This window comes from Podarcis tiliguerta, assembly GCF_965153285.1.
Source record: "Podarcis tiliguerta genome assembly, chromosome: 17".
Taxonomy (NCBI): domain Eukaryota; kingdom Metazoa; phylum Chordata; class Lepidosauria; order Squamata; family Lacertidae; genus Podarcis; species Podarcis tiliguerta.
The window spans coordinates 30,415,069-30,430,714 of NC_139550.1; the positions used below are offsets into that span (position 1 = coordinate 30,415,069).

The 15,646-nt window shown below is 48.0% G+C and overlaps 2 protein-coding genes across 15 annotated transcripts in view; both read right to left on the bottom strand.

The window, feature by feature from the left end:
- The window catches only part of LOC310667684 (uncharacterized protein), a 46,293-nt gene that overhangs the window by 11,635 nt on the left and 19,012 nt on the right, over positions 1–15,646 (bottom strand). For 2 of the 6 annotated variants that reach the window (XM_083420530.1, XM_083420527.1), the window contains exons 1-3: positions 6,275–9,389; positions 2,623–2,727; positions 419–526 (exon numbers count right to left, since the gene is read on the bottom strand). In XM_083420530.1, the coding sequence (XP_083276656.1) occupies positions 419–526; positions 2,623–2,727; positions 6,275–6,491 (430 nt within the window). In that variant the 5' untranslated portion in view covers positions 6,492–9,389. Of the gene's footprint in view, positions 1–376; positions 527–2,622; positions 2,728–6,274; positions 9,390–15,646 lie in introns of those variants that run through there. The other 4 variants (XM_083420529.1, XM_083420525.1, XM_083420526.1 and 1 more) reach the window with 3 other exon arrangements.
- PNPLA6 (patatin like domain 6, lysophospholipase) overlaps positions 10,306–15,646 on the bottom strand; it is a 75,470-nt gene continuing 70,129 nt past the window's right edge. For all 9 annotated transcript variants that reach the window (XM_083419430.1, XM_083419427.1, XM_083419426.1 and 6 more), the window contains 4 exons: positions 14,680–14,796; positions 13,195–13,291; positions 12,444–12,559; positions 10,306–11,193 (listed from right to left, as the gene is read on the bottom strand). In XM_083419430.1, the coding sequence (XP_083275556.1) occupies positions 11,116–11,193; positions 12,444–12,559; positions 13,195–13,291; positions 14,680–14,796 (408 nt within the window). In that variant the 3' untranslated portion in view covers positions 10,306–11,115. The remainder of the gene's footprint in view (positions 11,194–12,443; positions 12,560–13,194; positions 13,292–14,679; positions 14,797–15,646) is intronic.

Here is a 15,646-nt window from a genome sequence, read left to right on the forward strand (position 1 = left end):
CAGGAGTTCACTTTTTGAATAATAAGAATTATATGTGATGGTGGTGGGGACATCAGGATTTTAGAGATGCTTAGGTGGGGCATGGGGCAAAAAAAAAGGTTGGGAACCACTGGCTTAGACCACTGACAGCCTACCTTGGTATTGTCTACACTAGCTGCCAGCAGCTTTTTGGGGTTTCAGGCAGGGGTCTTTGTCAGCTCTACATGGAGGTGGTGTGAGGGGCGAAACCTGGGAGGCACCTATGGCATGCAAAGCATGCGCCCGACCACTAAACTATGCCTCTTCCCCAGCTGAGAATCCAGGCAGACATCCAGAGACGCATGCATGTCTTCTGAATGATACAGGAAGAAAGTAGATCAGTCTGGCAAAGCCCTACCTGGCACCCCAGCAGCCTTTAGAGACCCAGCAGACCACTTACAGCGCATAATTCCCACCGCAAGCAGCAACACGTTCAGGAACACCGAGGTAGCCAGCAGAGCAGCAACAGCTACTAAAACCACCTTGCGTGTCCAAGATGGCTTCCCGGCTGAGAAAAGGGGGGGGGGGGTGGAGAGAGAGAAAGAGAGAGAGTCATTCTGCCTGTTCTCCACCTCCGCTCTGCCACCAACGTCCCCTCACCTGCCACACCAATCCCTGTGGTATCACAGAATTCTTTCTGCTTCTTCTTGGCAATCACTCATAGCCAAGTAAGATTGTCTTCCATAAACAGTGAGTCCATAAGTGACCGTGGAGGCCAATTCTGGATCCACACGACCTTCCACTGTGGGGGCATAGGTTCCCGGGCAGGAGTTGATCATAATGAGGGTTTGCCAAACATGCCTTCCTCTTAGCACGTTTTTTCTCCCTTTCGTCCTGAGTTTGAGTGTCTTCAAAGCCCATGACACCTTTGGTAAAGGCTGTTCTCCAACTGGAGCGCTCGCAGGCCTGTGTTTCCCAGTTGTCGGGGTTTATACTACATTTTTAAAGATTTGCCTCGAGAGAGTCTTTCAACCTCTTTTGTTGACCACCAGCATCACGCTTTCCATTTTTAAGTTCAGAATAGAGTAGTTGCTTTGGAAGACAATAATCAGGCATCTGCAAAACATGACCAGTCCAACCAAGTTGATGTTGAAGAATCATTGCTTTGACATTGGTGATCTTTGCTTCTCCCAGTACGCTGGCATTAGTTTGCTTTAGTAGTCTTCCCAAGTACGTGTAAAATATTTCAGAGACACTGTTGATGGAATCTTTTGAGGAGCTGGAAATGGCTTTTACAAGTGGTCCAAGTTTCACAAGCATACAGTAAGGTTAGTAGTACAATAGCTTTGTAAACAAGCATTTTGGTTTCCCTGCGAATGTCCCAGTCCTCAAACACTCTGCACTTCAATCGGGAGAAAGCTCAAAGGGTCCTCTAACTCTGCAATGCACTCTTAACTCTACTAGTTTATTGCTTTGGGGCCATTTGCTATTTATTTGTTTCATCATCATCATCATCATCATCAGCAGCAGCAGCAGCAGCAGCATATTTTACGACACAAAAAAGGCAATAGTAAGCAAACTAAAAAAGAAGCAACCCCCAAAATACAATTTAACAATGGGGGGAGTCTAGAACATGGGGGTTCATTGTAAGATACAAACCACAAGACCCTTGAGCCCCTGCAAGGCGGGGTTGGGGGATGAATGGAGGGAAATGAACACCAGGTTCAAGAAATCATCTCCCTACACCAGTGATGGCCAAACTTGGCTCTCCAGCTGTTTTGGGACTACAACTCCCATCATCCCTAGCTAACAGGACCATTGGTCAGTGTTGGGTGTAGTGAAGGGTTAACCTTCTGTGCCTCGGCTCTGAGGGGGAGGGCTTACCAGGGACGTAAGCGTAAGCGTGAGCAGTTTGGAATGCTCTGTGTTCAGTGTGGAAATCGAAAGTGCTGTCTGTTAACTGTGCAGCTCCAAGGAGGGAGCAGAGAAAATGCAGCTAGAGTCAGCTGGAGATTTGACTGTGTAAATACGTGTTTTTGGAACAATAAAGAGATTTTAGAAACAGAAGCAACGGCTTGGGAAAATGCTCTTTTCATCACACGCGTCTGCTGTGCAATTATGCTGATTATTTTACGACCTGCAGAGGCTCGCGCAGAGGGAGCATGCCGGACGCAATAAAGCCATAAATCTATCCAAAGAGATTTATCGGAAAAAGGTCAACCCGGGTAGCAGAGGATGGTTTCGATCCATCGACCTCTGCTACCAGGGTTGACCTTTTCCCGATAAATCTCTTTGCAGCCAAAACTTTGCAGCAGGGATGATGGGAATTGCTGGATAGCCAAGTTTGGCCATCACTGCCTGCACAATATGAATTGAATTGTTGTCCCAAAACAGCTGGATAGCCAAGTTTGGCCATCACTGTCCTACTTTACACAAATCACTCTCCATTTTCTTATCTTTTCTTCCCCGGGCTGGAATAAAGATGTAGGTCCTTTGCATGGCGTTCTTAGTGACGAGGCTCCAATATTCTCCACTGCCAATGGGACTTTCCCCCCATGGTCCACTGCCTAAAGAACAGCCCCAGGGCAATACACAGTGACTTGTGGGTGAACTCCAGACCGCCCCCCCCCCCCAGGATCCCACTGAAGCTCAGACCAAACAAACCTGGGCTCCATGGCACAGCCACCTGTGCTGCTTGCTTGCCCTCCAAACTGGCCACAGCATCAAAGGGCTCATAGACACTCTCTTCCTCGGGGTACTCCTTGGTGCCTGCATGGAGGAAAGGAGGAGCCAAGTTAGGGTATTTCCAGACTGTCACTATTTTGGGATGTCATCTGGCTACATACAGACCAAGCCAGGTTGTGCAGGTATCATTGGTGGTGTGCTTGACAAACTCACCTCCCTGCCAGAACCAGTCTTATCGTGATAAGGAAAAGGACAAGGAAATGCATCTGTAAGTGTGGTCCCTATGACCTCCATAGCATACCCTCCAACATTTCTCCAATGAAAAATGGGACACCCTATTCAATAATAATAATAATAATAATAATAATTTTACTATTTATACCCCACCCATCTGACTGGTTTGCCCCAGCCACTCTGGGCGGCTTCCAACATATAAAAAATAATAATAAAACATTTTTAAAAACCCTTCCCTGTACAGGGCTGCCTTCAGATGGCTCTGGGGTCAGATAACTCAGTTCACCAATGAAAATACAGATGTCCTAAGGGAAAGTGGGACATTCCAGGATCAAATGAGAAACCGGGACAGATTCTGTAAATCTAGAACTATCCCTGGAAAATAGGGACATTTGGAGGGTCTGACAGTGAACATTATCGTGGTCTGTACAAAAAAACTAACTGAAAAAAGCACTCTGCATCAAGTTAACCTAACATTTGTGTGGAGAAGCTGAAATTCTGTTGGGGGGGGCACAGATTATGCAAACCAAGCAAAAACTGTGTGCTGTTTAATTCGTTTAATTTATAGTGCTTTTGCTACACGTTAAAACGCCTCTCACTCCCTAACCCTTCCCCGTGTCTGCTTTGCAGCTATTTCAGCAAAACAGAGTCATTCAAATGTAAAGCAGTTAAGAGACTTCTCTGCCAAGGAAAGTGGAGTGTGGGTTCGTGTTTTGCCAGCTGTGCTTCAGCTGCCTGTCTGACTCCTTCAATGCTTTGGGCTTCTCAGGAAACCTGGGAGCATTTTGCCTTTGGTGTAGAAGCAGCAGTGGCGTAGCGTGGGTTGTCAGCACCCGGGGCAAGGCAAGTAATTTGCGCCCCCTAACCCGGGGCAAGGCAAGTAATTTGTGCCCCCCCCCGCTGCACTGTCCCTCCCCGATAGTCCCTCGCTCTCTCTCCGCATTGCACCGCACGCCTGGCACCCTCCCCTCCACAGTGGGCGGCGACCCGGCGGCTCGGATCGGATTCGCACAGCCAGCACTGCAGTGAGAGTGAGCCAGGTAGGGGCAGAGAGCTGCGAGTGTGAGCGCGCCCCCCCCCAGATGTTGCGCCCGGTGCGGCCGGCCGCCCCTGCACCCCCCACGCTACGCCACTGAGAAGCCGACAATGCCTGTTGATCCCCGAATCCAAAAACCTAACCCATTGGGTAAGAGCGGTTGTTGGCTTTCATGGACAAAGAAACGTTTTTGAATCCAGGGGCTGGAAAGGGGTTGGATTAACCTCTCGTTTGCCAGCAAAACTGAATTACCATATTTTTCCATGTATAACACGCCCCCATGTATAATTTGGGACTCCAGATTGAGAAAATGGGGGGAGATTGCCCAGTTGTTGAGCTTTGTTTTGGCGGGGTGGTGGTGGCGGCTGAATATCACTCACCCACAGGACCGCCACAACCACATCAACGAAACCACCCATCATCAGCACGCCCGCCTAACAAAATCAAGTGCCAATCACCCCACCCAATTGCTGCAGCAGTCAATAGCCAGCGGAACTTGCCACATCCACCAATCACCCACAAAAACGCCGCTTACAATCTCCTGTTAACAGCAGCCACCAAATGCCAGTCTCACCTCTCCACTATCCGTGTATAAGACGACCCCCTCCAATTTTTAGCATAATTTTAAAATAAAATAACCTCATCTTATACACAGAAAAATACGGTACCATGTCATGAAACGGTGCATGTCCAGAAAGTGTGTCACCGACATGGAAATGTTTGGAAAGCTCTGCTTTAGGGTAAAAGCCTCAGCACCTAGGGCTTGCCGATCGAAAGGTCGGCGGTTCGAATCCTCGCGGCGGGGTGCGCTCCCATCGTTCGGTCCCAGCGCCTGCCAACCTAGCAGTTCGAAAGCACCCCCGGGGGCAAGTAGATAAATAGGGACCGCTTACTACCGGGAAGGTAAACGGCGTTTCCGTGTGCGGCTCTGGCTCGCCAGAGCAGCGATGTCACGCTGGCCACGTGACCCGGAAGTGTTTCTGGACAGCGCTGGCCCCCGGCCTCTTGAGTGAGATGGTCGCACAACCCTAGAGTCTGTCAAGACTGGCCCGTACGGGCAGGGGTACCTTTACCTTTACTATTATCAGGGATCTGCCGCGCCTACAGAAGTTGTGTGCCGTTGGGAGAAAATAAGTGGGCACAATTAGGGATGGGTGGTGGGGGGGAGAGAGATAAAAACACAGCAGCCTTGGTTGAAGCTGAATCCTGTAGGGAGCTAGGAATGGAGGCAGGAATAAGATACCAACTCTGGGATTGCTCCACCAGGACCCTTGCCATCTCCTAATAATCCCCAGCAATGGACCCTTTTCCTATGCGCCTCACTCTGTTTATTTATTAAAGATTTTCTTGATTTACAAAAGTGTGTGTAATGTCTCTCTCTCTTTCTATCCCCCTCCCCATGTAACATTTTTACAAATCAGTTTCATTTGTTGAGACATTAGAAAGAAAAGGGGAAAAGAGGTGGAGGGGGGGAAGATGGGTGGGGGTGGCGATGTTTCTATTTTACTTACTATATGTAGGGTTTGGTCTCAGCGTTGCTTGTGCAGGTTCTTTGCTGTTCACTTGTGTCCCCTTGGTGGTGAGAGAGGTTAGGGTTGGCCTAGGGGGTGTGGTTGTTCATTTGTGGTTGGCTGTGGTGGTCTTTGTTTTCATGTGTGAGTAGAGTGGAAATTACCCCAGAATTGGCTATCTAAACATCTTCCAAGACAACAATGCCCATTTACACCACAAAGAACTCATAACCCACCTACTTTCAGCAGCCAGAAGCATCATAGCCAGACACTGGAGAGACCTGTCAGGAGTAAGCATGGACCAATGGTTCCAAATAGTATGGGAAACAGCCCTACTAGAAAAATTAACCAATAAACTGAAACTGACATGGGGACAAATAGAAGACGCCTAAAGTGGAAAATTTAAAGTTAGATTGTGTTAAGACAAATTATAAAACAAAAAATGGAGAAAGATGGAAAGGATTTGCTGAAATAGCTAACTGAACTAGAATACAAAAAAGGGAGGTGTGAGGAGGTCGATGAAACAGGTGAATGAAAGGTAAAGATATGGAAATATTGGATGTGTTTTTAAATGTTTTTGTTTTTCTTGTTGTTTTGATGTATTGTTTTTTTTGTTTTTTTAATTTTTGATGTATTGCTTGTTAAATTTTTTTATTGTTTCTTTTTTCCTTCTTTTTCTGTAACTATAAACTTCTAATAAATATTATAAAAAAAATAAATAGGAGACGCCTTCACCCCAGTATGGCTCCCCTTTATCACATACACAGCCCAACAGGACAATGACAAAAATCCACCCACAGCATACAAATAAATATGGCTAACCTAATGTGCCTCACTCTGTGCCACATACCTGATTGACTCCTCTGCTCAGGGTCCTTTGGGTCTTCTAGCTCAAGGTCAACATTTCTGTAGAGTCCCTTCCACGATGCCATCACAGCAGAGGGCTCCTCGGAAGGCCCAACAGAGGACGTTTGCCGGCTGATAAACAGAGAGCTGGGGGCCAAAAGGCAAGGAGCAGGAGGATGCCACAAAGACCATGGCTGGCTTCCAGGAAGGATATGATGCATTCAAAGGATGGCTCTCAGGTCCTCGCTGCAAAGTGCAACCAATGAGACCTCTCCCATGGTGCCCTAAACTAGACAGCGGCTGCTTGGTGGGCAAATGCTGGTTGCCACCACCTGATGGGCGAAAGCTGAGATCTTGAGAGAGGAAACCCAGACAGAGCTTCAAATTTAATTTAAAATTTCCTATTTTTTTGGTGTTTGTGTGTGTATGTACGCAAAGAACAAAAAAAGCAAAACGAACACTTTTGGTAATGTATTATCAACCAGCCAATAACCACATATCAGCATTTCACAGAATGGTTTTAGCTCACACAGCAAAAGTCCATTTCTTCACATCAGCCCAGTTTACTTGTGGGCCTGCCTAATCTGCATTCAACCCTGAGTGAATCTGCTTCCTTCCTCCCAAATGACTCCATCCTATCTCTGTTTGCAAGGGGTATATTTGAATGCAGCAGCCTTGCAGTTCATTGCTGCAAACAAGGCTCTTTGGATGAGGGTGGATGTTTTCCGTGAAATTTAAAGCCAAAGGCTTTCTCTGAAAGTGTTAAACCATCTTGAACACGGGCTTGCTTTTAAGCTGAAACTGGAACTGTTAGGCGTCTTCCAGACAACGCGTTTCTTGAGCGTTCATCCCTATTTGCTTGCACAAAGTTTGCAGGGAGGATTCACAATGCCAGATGCTTATTGAAATTATTTCCGGTTTGGTTAAAAAACATTGTGTCAAGCAACTGTTAGGCCACTGCATTTTCCAATCACTTTTCTTACGGGCAGAAGTCTGTTGTTGTTCTTTTCCAGCAGCAGCACCAGGTTCATTGCAGAAGAATGCCAAACCTGAATTTGCTGGTGTGGATGAATACTACCTGCAGAACAGCAGCAATCTGCAGAGATTTCTGCCTTTGTGAGATATATATGGCAGCTGAGTGCATTGCCATATTACGATAATCATTGCCATTTTAAAGTGCAGCTTAGGATAGAAATGTAAACAATTAAATGCCCAGGTGCCTAGTACAATAGTACTAGGCAACCTCTTTTATGGGTTGACAACCATCCTTTTCCAGGAGGAAGTCATGCAGTGCCAGCAGCTGTAGAGGTCTGGGCAGAGGATTAGTTCAGCGGTCAAGTCCTGCTACATTTTTAACCTTCTGGCAAAGAGGACCACTCAGGCAGCAAAACAGTTTTCTTTGGATTAAATGTTTGCCTATCAAGTTGCTGCCATGCTGATCACATTGGACAAAGTGTTGGTGCTGACCTTTAAAGCCCTAAACCAGGGGTCAGAAAACTTTTTCAGCAGGGGGCCGGTCCACTGTCCCTCAGACCTTGTAGGGAGCCTGACTATATTTTGAAAAAAAGAAAAGAAAAAAGAACGAATTCCTATGCCCCACAAATAACCCAGAGATGCATTTTAAATAAAAGCACACATTCTACTCATGTAAAAACACGCTGATTCCCAGACTGTCCATAGGCTGGATTTAGGAGATTAGCCCGGATCCAGCCCCTGGGCCTTAGTTTGCCTATCCATGCCCTAAATGGCCTCGGTCCAGTATACCTGAAGGAGCGTCTCCAGCTGAGGTCCAGCTCCGAGGGCCTTCTGGTGGTTCCCTCACTGTGAGAAGTGAGGTTACAGGGAACCAGGCAGAGGGCCTTCTCGGTAGTGGCACCCACCCTGTGAAACACCCAGATGAGCCCCATAGGATATCGACAAAAAAGCTGTGCCAAGGAGATGAGGCAAGGTGCAGCAAGATCTCACCTGCCGCCCCGAGAAACCACAGACTCACCTGGGTCACCCATCCGCATCAATACAGCACACATCCAACATGAATAGATTTTTAAAAAATTAGTCCATGTTGCTTCCTGGGTAGGGGTGGCTCATGTGAGCCCCCGCGTTTCCACCCCAGGAGCCCTGGCCTGCATGGTCAATGGTCAGGGACGATGGAAATGGTAGTTCAGGGTCATCTGGAAAGACACAGGTTAGATACACCCCCCTGCACTAGAGGCTGGGGGTCAGCAATAGGGGGAGAGGCTGCTAAGTGTTTATTTGAGTGCCAGGCCGGAAGGGAAGATAAGATCCTGGGTGCACAAGATGGGCAGGAAAAGCACATTGCACACTCTGTCTTGGGCTTGAGCAGGAAGCTGCCTCTGTCTAATCAGCAGCCTGGTTCTTGCCCGATGCCAAGAAGTCAAGCCCAGAATCAGAAGAGGTGGCGGAAACAGCCAGCTGCCCTGGTGGCCGTGTGCCTCTTATCATTTCTCCAGCCCTGTGTCCTGTTCCCCTTTCCCACCCAGCTGGCTGCACTGCTGACAATCAGGCACACACAGGCACACATACACGAAGTGCCACCCAAGCACAGAATCCCAGAGGCGGGAGCCAAACTTTGACATCTAACCTTTTCAGGCTCTATTCCTGCCACCTGGCAGCCTGATCTTTATCTCCACTCCCCACTGGTATTGCATTTCTAGCATGCATTTCTCTTTATTGCATTTCTATACGTCTCAGGACTGCAATATCTCCAGGACGCCTCTTTCCATATAAACCTACCCAGAATCTGAGATCATCTTCTGAGGTCTTCCTTCGTGTGCCTCTTCCTTGAGAGGTTGGCAACACGAGAACGGGCCTTCTCTGCAGTGGCTCCCCGTCTGTGGAATGCTCTCCCCAGGGAAGTTCGCCTGGCGCCTTCATTAGACACCTTTAGGCACCAGGCAAAAACGTTCCTTTTTAATCAGGCCTTTGGTTGGTCCAATTTACATCCTATGCCCTTTAAAAATGTGTTTTTTGGTGGGTTGTTTTTATTTTTATTAGGTATTTTGTGGTTTTGTATCTTGATTTTATTCTGTGAACTGCCTTGAGACCCCCAGGTATAGGGCGGTATATAAATTCTTAATAATAATAATAATAATAATAATAATAATAATAATAATAATGTCAGCGGCTTAAGATTCAATTGCCTTTCTCTCGCCCTACCTATCAGCTGCCTACCTTCAAAGCTCCTTATTTTTTTGCAGAATGCTTTCGAATGATCTTCTTGAAAGAAGGATGGCTTTGAAGGCAATAACCGCTGCGCTCCCCCTCCCCACAGAGGTTTCCTTGCAGGCATGCCAAATCTAGGGGAGCCATGCATGCTAGGCCCCCTCAAAGGCCTGGAAACGATGCCTTAAGAGGAACGGCTAAGGGAGCTGGGCATGTTTAGCCTGGAGAAGAGGAGGTTAAGGGGTGATATGATAGCCATGTTCAAATATATAAAAGGATGTCACATAGAGGAGGGAGAAAGGTTGTTTTCTGCTGCTCCAGAGAAGCGGACACGGAGCAATGGATCCAAACTACAAGAAAGAAGATTCCACCTAAACATTAGGAAGAACTTCCTGACAGTAAGAGCTGTTCGACAGTGGAATTTGCTGCCAAGGAGTGTGGTGGAGTCTCCTTCTTTGGAGGTCTTTAAGCAGAGGCTTGACAACCATATGTCAGGAGTGCTCTGATGGTGTTTCCTGCCTGGCAGGGGGTTGGACTCGATGGCCCTTGTGGTCTCTTCCAACTCTATGATTCTATGATTCAATCTTGGGGGCAACTTGGTGCCTCTGTCTTCTTGTAATACTTTATGGTCCCAGGATATGTATGGTTTGAATGCAGATGAGCAGACCTGGGTCTGGCCAAGGGCTGGATGCGGGGCTGCCAGACAACCACATGGGCAGCACTTCTGCATTTGAAGGGGAAAGGGAATAAATAAATATAGTACATGATAAACACCCTCCCTCCCTGCCAAACATAAGCCCTGTATTTCTTCCCTGTAAATCCGAAGCAAAGAAAAAGTGGGTTTTTCATATGTTTCTTTTTAAATATAAAATAAAGAACAGTCTGTGTGGCCACAGCCCGAAACCTCAGGCGGGCTAGGAACATAAATGCCAAGGAGTGTCAGGGCTCAGCTCAAAGCAGGATTAAGTTAAGTCAACATAGGAACAAGGTATGTTTCTGTACCCTATTCACGGCGGCGGTTCTTCCATAACGGTTAATGCTTTGACTAGGAACGCTCAGCATCGGAGAGAGCCTCCCTTTTGTCAGGTCACTGTGCAACATCCCTCCCTAAGCTGGTTGGGCGAAAAGGGCACTGCCTGGGGACGGGCAGGATTCGAAACCGGTCCCTCGTGGTACTAGGCCAACGCAGGAGGAACCTGCAACGTCTTCTCCCTGGCCCCTTCCTAAAAATGGAGTGTAGTGTAAGTAAAATGCTGCCCTCTCCTCCCCTTCCTCACTCTCCGGCCCACTTCAGGGCTGTTTCAAGTAGGGGAAAGCTGGAGGAGAAAGGCAGCGGTCCAGCCGAGGAACCCTGAAAGCACTCGGACGCCAGAGTGGCCGGCTCCATCCCCACACCTGGGCAGGTAACTGAGCAGCATCTGCTTGGTGGCATCCTTCAGTTTGTGCTGGGAGGTCTACAGTTCTGTCGAGCGGGTCACCTTCTGGCGTGGCGCAAGAGGATCCAGGAGCACACCAGGGCCTTGCAGGGATGCCAGCGTGCCTGCCAGGCAGGCGGCAAAAAGTTACAAATGGTGTGATCTGGAGGGCTCCTCGCTGCAGCTCGCAGGAGGGCAAGTGCAAGGTTTGGTCTCAGTTTCTCTAGCTCAAGTTGCAGCACCCCTCTCAGGGGGTAGGAGTAGTCGGAAGGGCAGCGGCTTCCTGGTGAGTCCCACGGCGATATCGTAGGCTCTTTTCCTCATCCTGAAAGAAGGGGGAAATGCTGCTGTGAAACCAGTGTTTACGGAAGAGAACCGCAGAGAGGCATTGACTTGATGTGACATTCAGGGCGCAATCCAGTATCGAAGGCGTGGCGACTGCGGGAGAACAGAAACCTTGCCATCATGGCAGACGCACCAGTGGGATGCTGTCAGGCTTCAAGGGAATCTGATCCCTCCCATGGTGGGCAGCCAAGAAGAATTCTTAAAAGGTAAAGGGTAAAGGGACCCCTGACCATTAGGTCCAGTTGTGGCCGACTCTGGGGTTGTGGCGCTCATCTCGCTTTACTGGCCGAGGGTCATGTGGCCAGCATGACTAAGCCGCTTCTGGAGAACCAGAGCAGCGCACAGAAACACCGTTTACCTTCCCGCCAGAGTGGTACCTATTTATCTACTTGCACTTTGATGTGCTTTCGAACTGCTAGGTTGGCAGGAGCAGGGACCGAGCAACAGGAGCTCACCCCGTCACGGGGATTCGAACCGGCGACCTTCTGATTGGCAAGTCCTGGGCTCTGTGGTTTAACCCACAGCATCACTTGCATCCCTCTAGAAGAGTTCTTACCAAGTCCTTTATTCAATAAACACAGAGAGAGGCTTTGGAAAGTGCCTCTATATTGCAGTAATGGCGTTGCTCCAAGTAAAGGCCCACCCCTCTGTCTTTCCTATTCTACGTCATCCCTGAGCCGGTTGATCTGTGCTTTCTGCCTCTGAGCTTTCTGTTCCACTACTCTCAATGCACGTCGGGTCCTGGGGGTGGTGGTGTCTGGCATGCTTTCTAAAGACACTGAGTCTGTCAGCTGTCTCTCCCCTGGTCTGCTTCTTCTTCCAGCTCCTCTCCCAATATTTCCCAGCTTCTCCCCACTGCAGCCTCTGAACCATGCCCTTCTGCAAACCGCTGTTCTAAATCTATGCTGTCCTCTTCTCGGGGAGGTTCAGGAAGAGGAGGGGTCAGTCCCCACCATTCCTCCTCCGTCCAGTCCCTGAAACATGCTCTGCACCAGCGGGACAGTTTTGTTGGTGAAGATGCCCCAAGCAAGGGATGAGCAGTTGGGCAGCCTTGGATGCCCCTGACCCAGGAAAAGGGAGGCCATGTCCCCCTCTGGCGGTCAAGGCTAGACTTTGGCTCCCCTGCACAGGCTGGCCCTTACAGTCAGGGGAAACCTATTTTGTTTATTTATAGCTACAGAGGAACATTTTCACAGGCTGCCCTATAATCAGAGTACTTTGGCGGCTTACTGTTTCAAAGACAGCATTCGGCTCTGCTGGGGCAAAGAGCAGCTCCTGCCCTTCTTCCTCTCGCACGGTGTCCATTCCTTCGTCCTCGTACTCAGTCAAGTAGTCTGACTCTTCCCCTGGTTTGCAGGCACACAGAAGAAGCTTCATTGCTGTGGTTTTGGTTGCTGGACAAAAAGCAGTACCCTTCCCTCAGCCTAACCTCCCACTGCTGCTGCCGCCGCAGCTCCTAATTCCCTAGTGCGGGATTTTTGTAAATTTCCAGGTGTGCTCACACAGCCTATGTGTGTGTGCTTGTGTGCATGAAAGAGCAAGATAGAACAAACACCAGCAAACATTGCTAAGGTCTTGCCACTGGTTACTTGATGTACATAGAGATAATAATAATGATAATGATAATGATAATGATGATGATAATGATAATGATATAATAATAATAATAATAATAATAATAATAATAATAATAATAATTTATTTATAGCCTGCACATCTGGCTGGGCTTCCCCAGCCACTTTGGGCGGCTTCCAACAAAACATTAAAATACAGTAATGCATCCAACATTAAAAGCTTCCCTAAACAGGGCTGCCTTCACATGTCTTCTAAAAGATATACTTGCTAACTTGATGAACATGGGAACTGTGGTGCCAGGCATGCCACATTCTGCTCCCAAATACCACCAGCTGGAAGCATCCCGAGTCCATTGCTAAAAGCGGGACCTGAACTAAGTTGAACCTGCTAAGCAATAAGTACTCACCATCGGCATAGCTGTCTGACAGGTAGCTCTTGGCTGGCTCGATACGGGACACAATCTCAGCCAGGTCTGTGAATCCTGCGGTGGGGCACATCAGTACCTGAGGAAGGGAAAGGAAGTTTGCCAGAGCAGCTGAGACTGTCTATGCACAACACAGAGGTGGAGAAGTTGTGCGTGCCAGTACAGCCGTAGCTTGGAAGTGGAACGGAATCTGTTCCAGAAGTCTGTTCGACTTCCAAAACATTTGGAAACCAAAGTGCGGCATCCGATTGATTTCAGGAAGCTCCTGCAGCCAATCAGAAGCCACGGAAGCCCCGTCGGATGTTCGGCTTCCAAAATTAGTTCGCAAACCGCAACAGTTACTTCCGGGGGTGCGGTATTCGGGAGACAAAGCATTCGAGAACGAAGCTGTTTGACTTCCAAGGTACAACTGTAATTAGGAAATGCAAAATCAGGGTGGTTGGTGTTTTGCATGCAAAACGTTCCCTAGTTTGGAAACAAATCATTCCAGTAGGGAAGATTTATTTACATATTTGGATTTATTTTCTGCCCTGTCACAAAAGGTCCTACGTACATCCAATATTTTGAGCGACACTTTCTTATTTTGCATAAAGTGGGGCCCGGAGCTAAGGACTTGGCTTGTGGAAACCCCACAGGCAGGGCCTGAGCACAATAATACACTGAATACACTGGTATTCAGAAACATTTATTGGCTCCAACTGTGGAGAGCAGACCATAGCCACCCTGGCAAGTAGCCACTGACAGCCCTCTCCTCCACGTATCGGCCTAATCCTCTTTTAAAGCCATCTATGTTGGGGGCCATTAGCGACTCCTGTGGGAATGAGTTCCATAATTTAACTTAAGTGCAGCATGAAGAGGTCCTGTCTTTTATCTGTCCTGGATCTTCCAACATTTGGCTTCGTTCGACGTCTACGAGTTAGAGGATTAATTACGAGAGAAACTTTTCTCTATCTGCCTTCTCCGTACAGTGGTACCTCTGGATGCGAACAGGATCCGTTCCGGAGCCCTGTTCGCATCCAGAAGCGAATGCAACCCGCATCCGCGTGGGTTGCGATTCACTGCTTCTGCGCATGTGTGTGACGTCATTTTGACTGCGCATGCGCGAGTGCACAACCCAAAAATACTTATCCCGAAACTACTTCAACCCAAGGTATGACTATACTGTGTATCATTTTACAAACTTCTGTTGTGTAATCGCTGACTCGCCTTTTCCCTAAACTGAAAATTCCCAAACGCTGCAACCTTCCTTCACGGGGTTTTTGTTTCAGCCGCTCTGGGCAGCTCCCAACAGAATATTAAAAGCATGCTAAAACTTCAAACATTAAAAACTTCTTGGCTGCCCTTTCCTGAATTTCCCAGCTCTTCCGTACCCTTTTTGAGTCGAGGCAACCAGAACTGGGCCCAGCAGAAAGGGCCCCAGGTGAGGGCTGTTTTGACTCCTTCCCAATCCCCCATCCCCACACTTACATCCATGCGTTTACTCTCATAGAAGTCTGCCGAATGCCGGTCCTTGACCATTTTTTCAATGATGTCGCCACGGCACCAGCCGTCAAACACCACCTTCCCATGCTGGTACCCTACGTCCTATGGGAGAAGGGCAGAGGATAGTAAATTAAAAGTTTCCTGGGTTTACAAGGAAGTTTGCAGATTGGGGGGGCGCAAAAGGTGCCCGCCGAGTCCCACGTTCGCAGGCTTCACCCGCCTGTGATTTAAAAGGGTCCCCGCTTCGCCGCAGTGGTGCAGACCCGATTTCCGCGGAGCTAGTCCCTCCAGAGATCAGAGGGAGTCCGCCATTACCAATGGCGCCAACCCGGAAGTCTGAAGAGGGTTCTTCTGGGGGTTTTGCAGCAAACCCCAAGGCCTTTTGACTGGAGACTGCAGTTGCCATAGAAACGGCACATCACACGGAATTTGAAACAAATGTGTGGGTGGGGTGGGGGTCCCTTGTCATACAAACAGTGAAGAAACTTTAAAGAACATCCTAGGACTCGGAGGTTCTTGGCCCAGAGGTAGAAAGAAGATAAAGTCCCGACCAGAGAAGAATGGCAGATTAAATTGATGGATTAAGCCGAAATGGCTAAAATGACCGGAAGAATCAGAAACCACGAAGACCAAAATTTTAATAAAGAATGGGGAAAATTTATAACTTACCTTACATTTTTAAATAAAGAACGAGGAAAATTTATAATTTATCTTAAAAACCATTGCAAACAGATAAATTTGTTAGCAGGATTGGAGCAACACTTGTAGTTTAATGGTGAATTTTGGATATAATGGAGACCAAAAAGATGTGGAGTATTATAAAAGATGCAGGACTAGCAATAGGACCCACAAAGGGGAGGAGGGAAGTCCAGGAGATTCCGAAGAATCTTGTTTGTTGTATGTTGGATATGTGATTGTAAGACTGTAATTCGAAAAAACCAAATAAATAAAT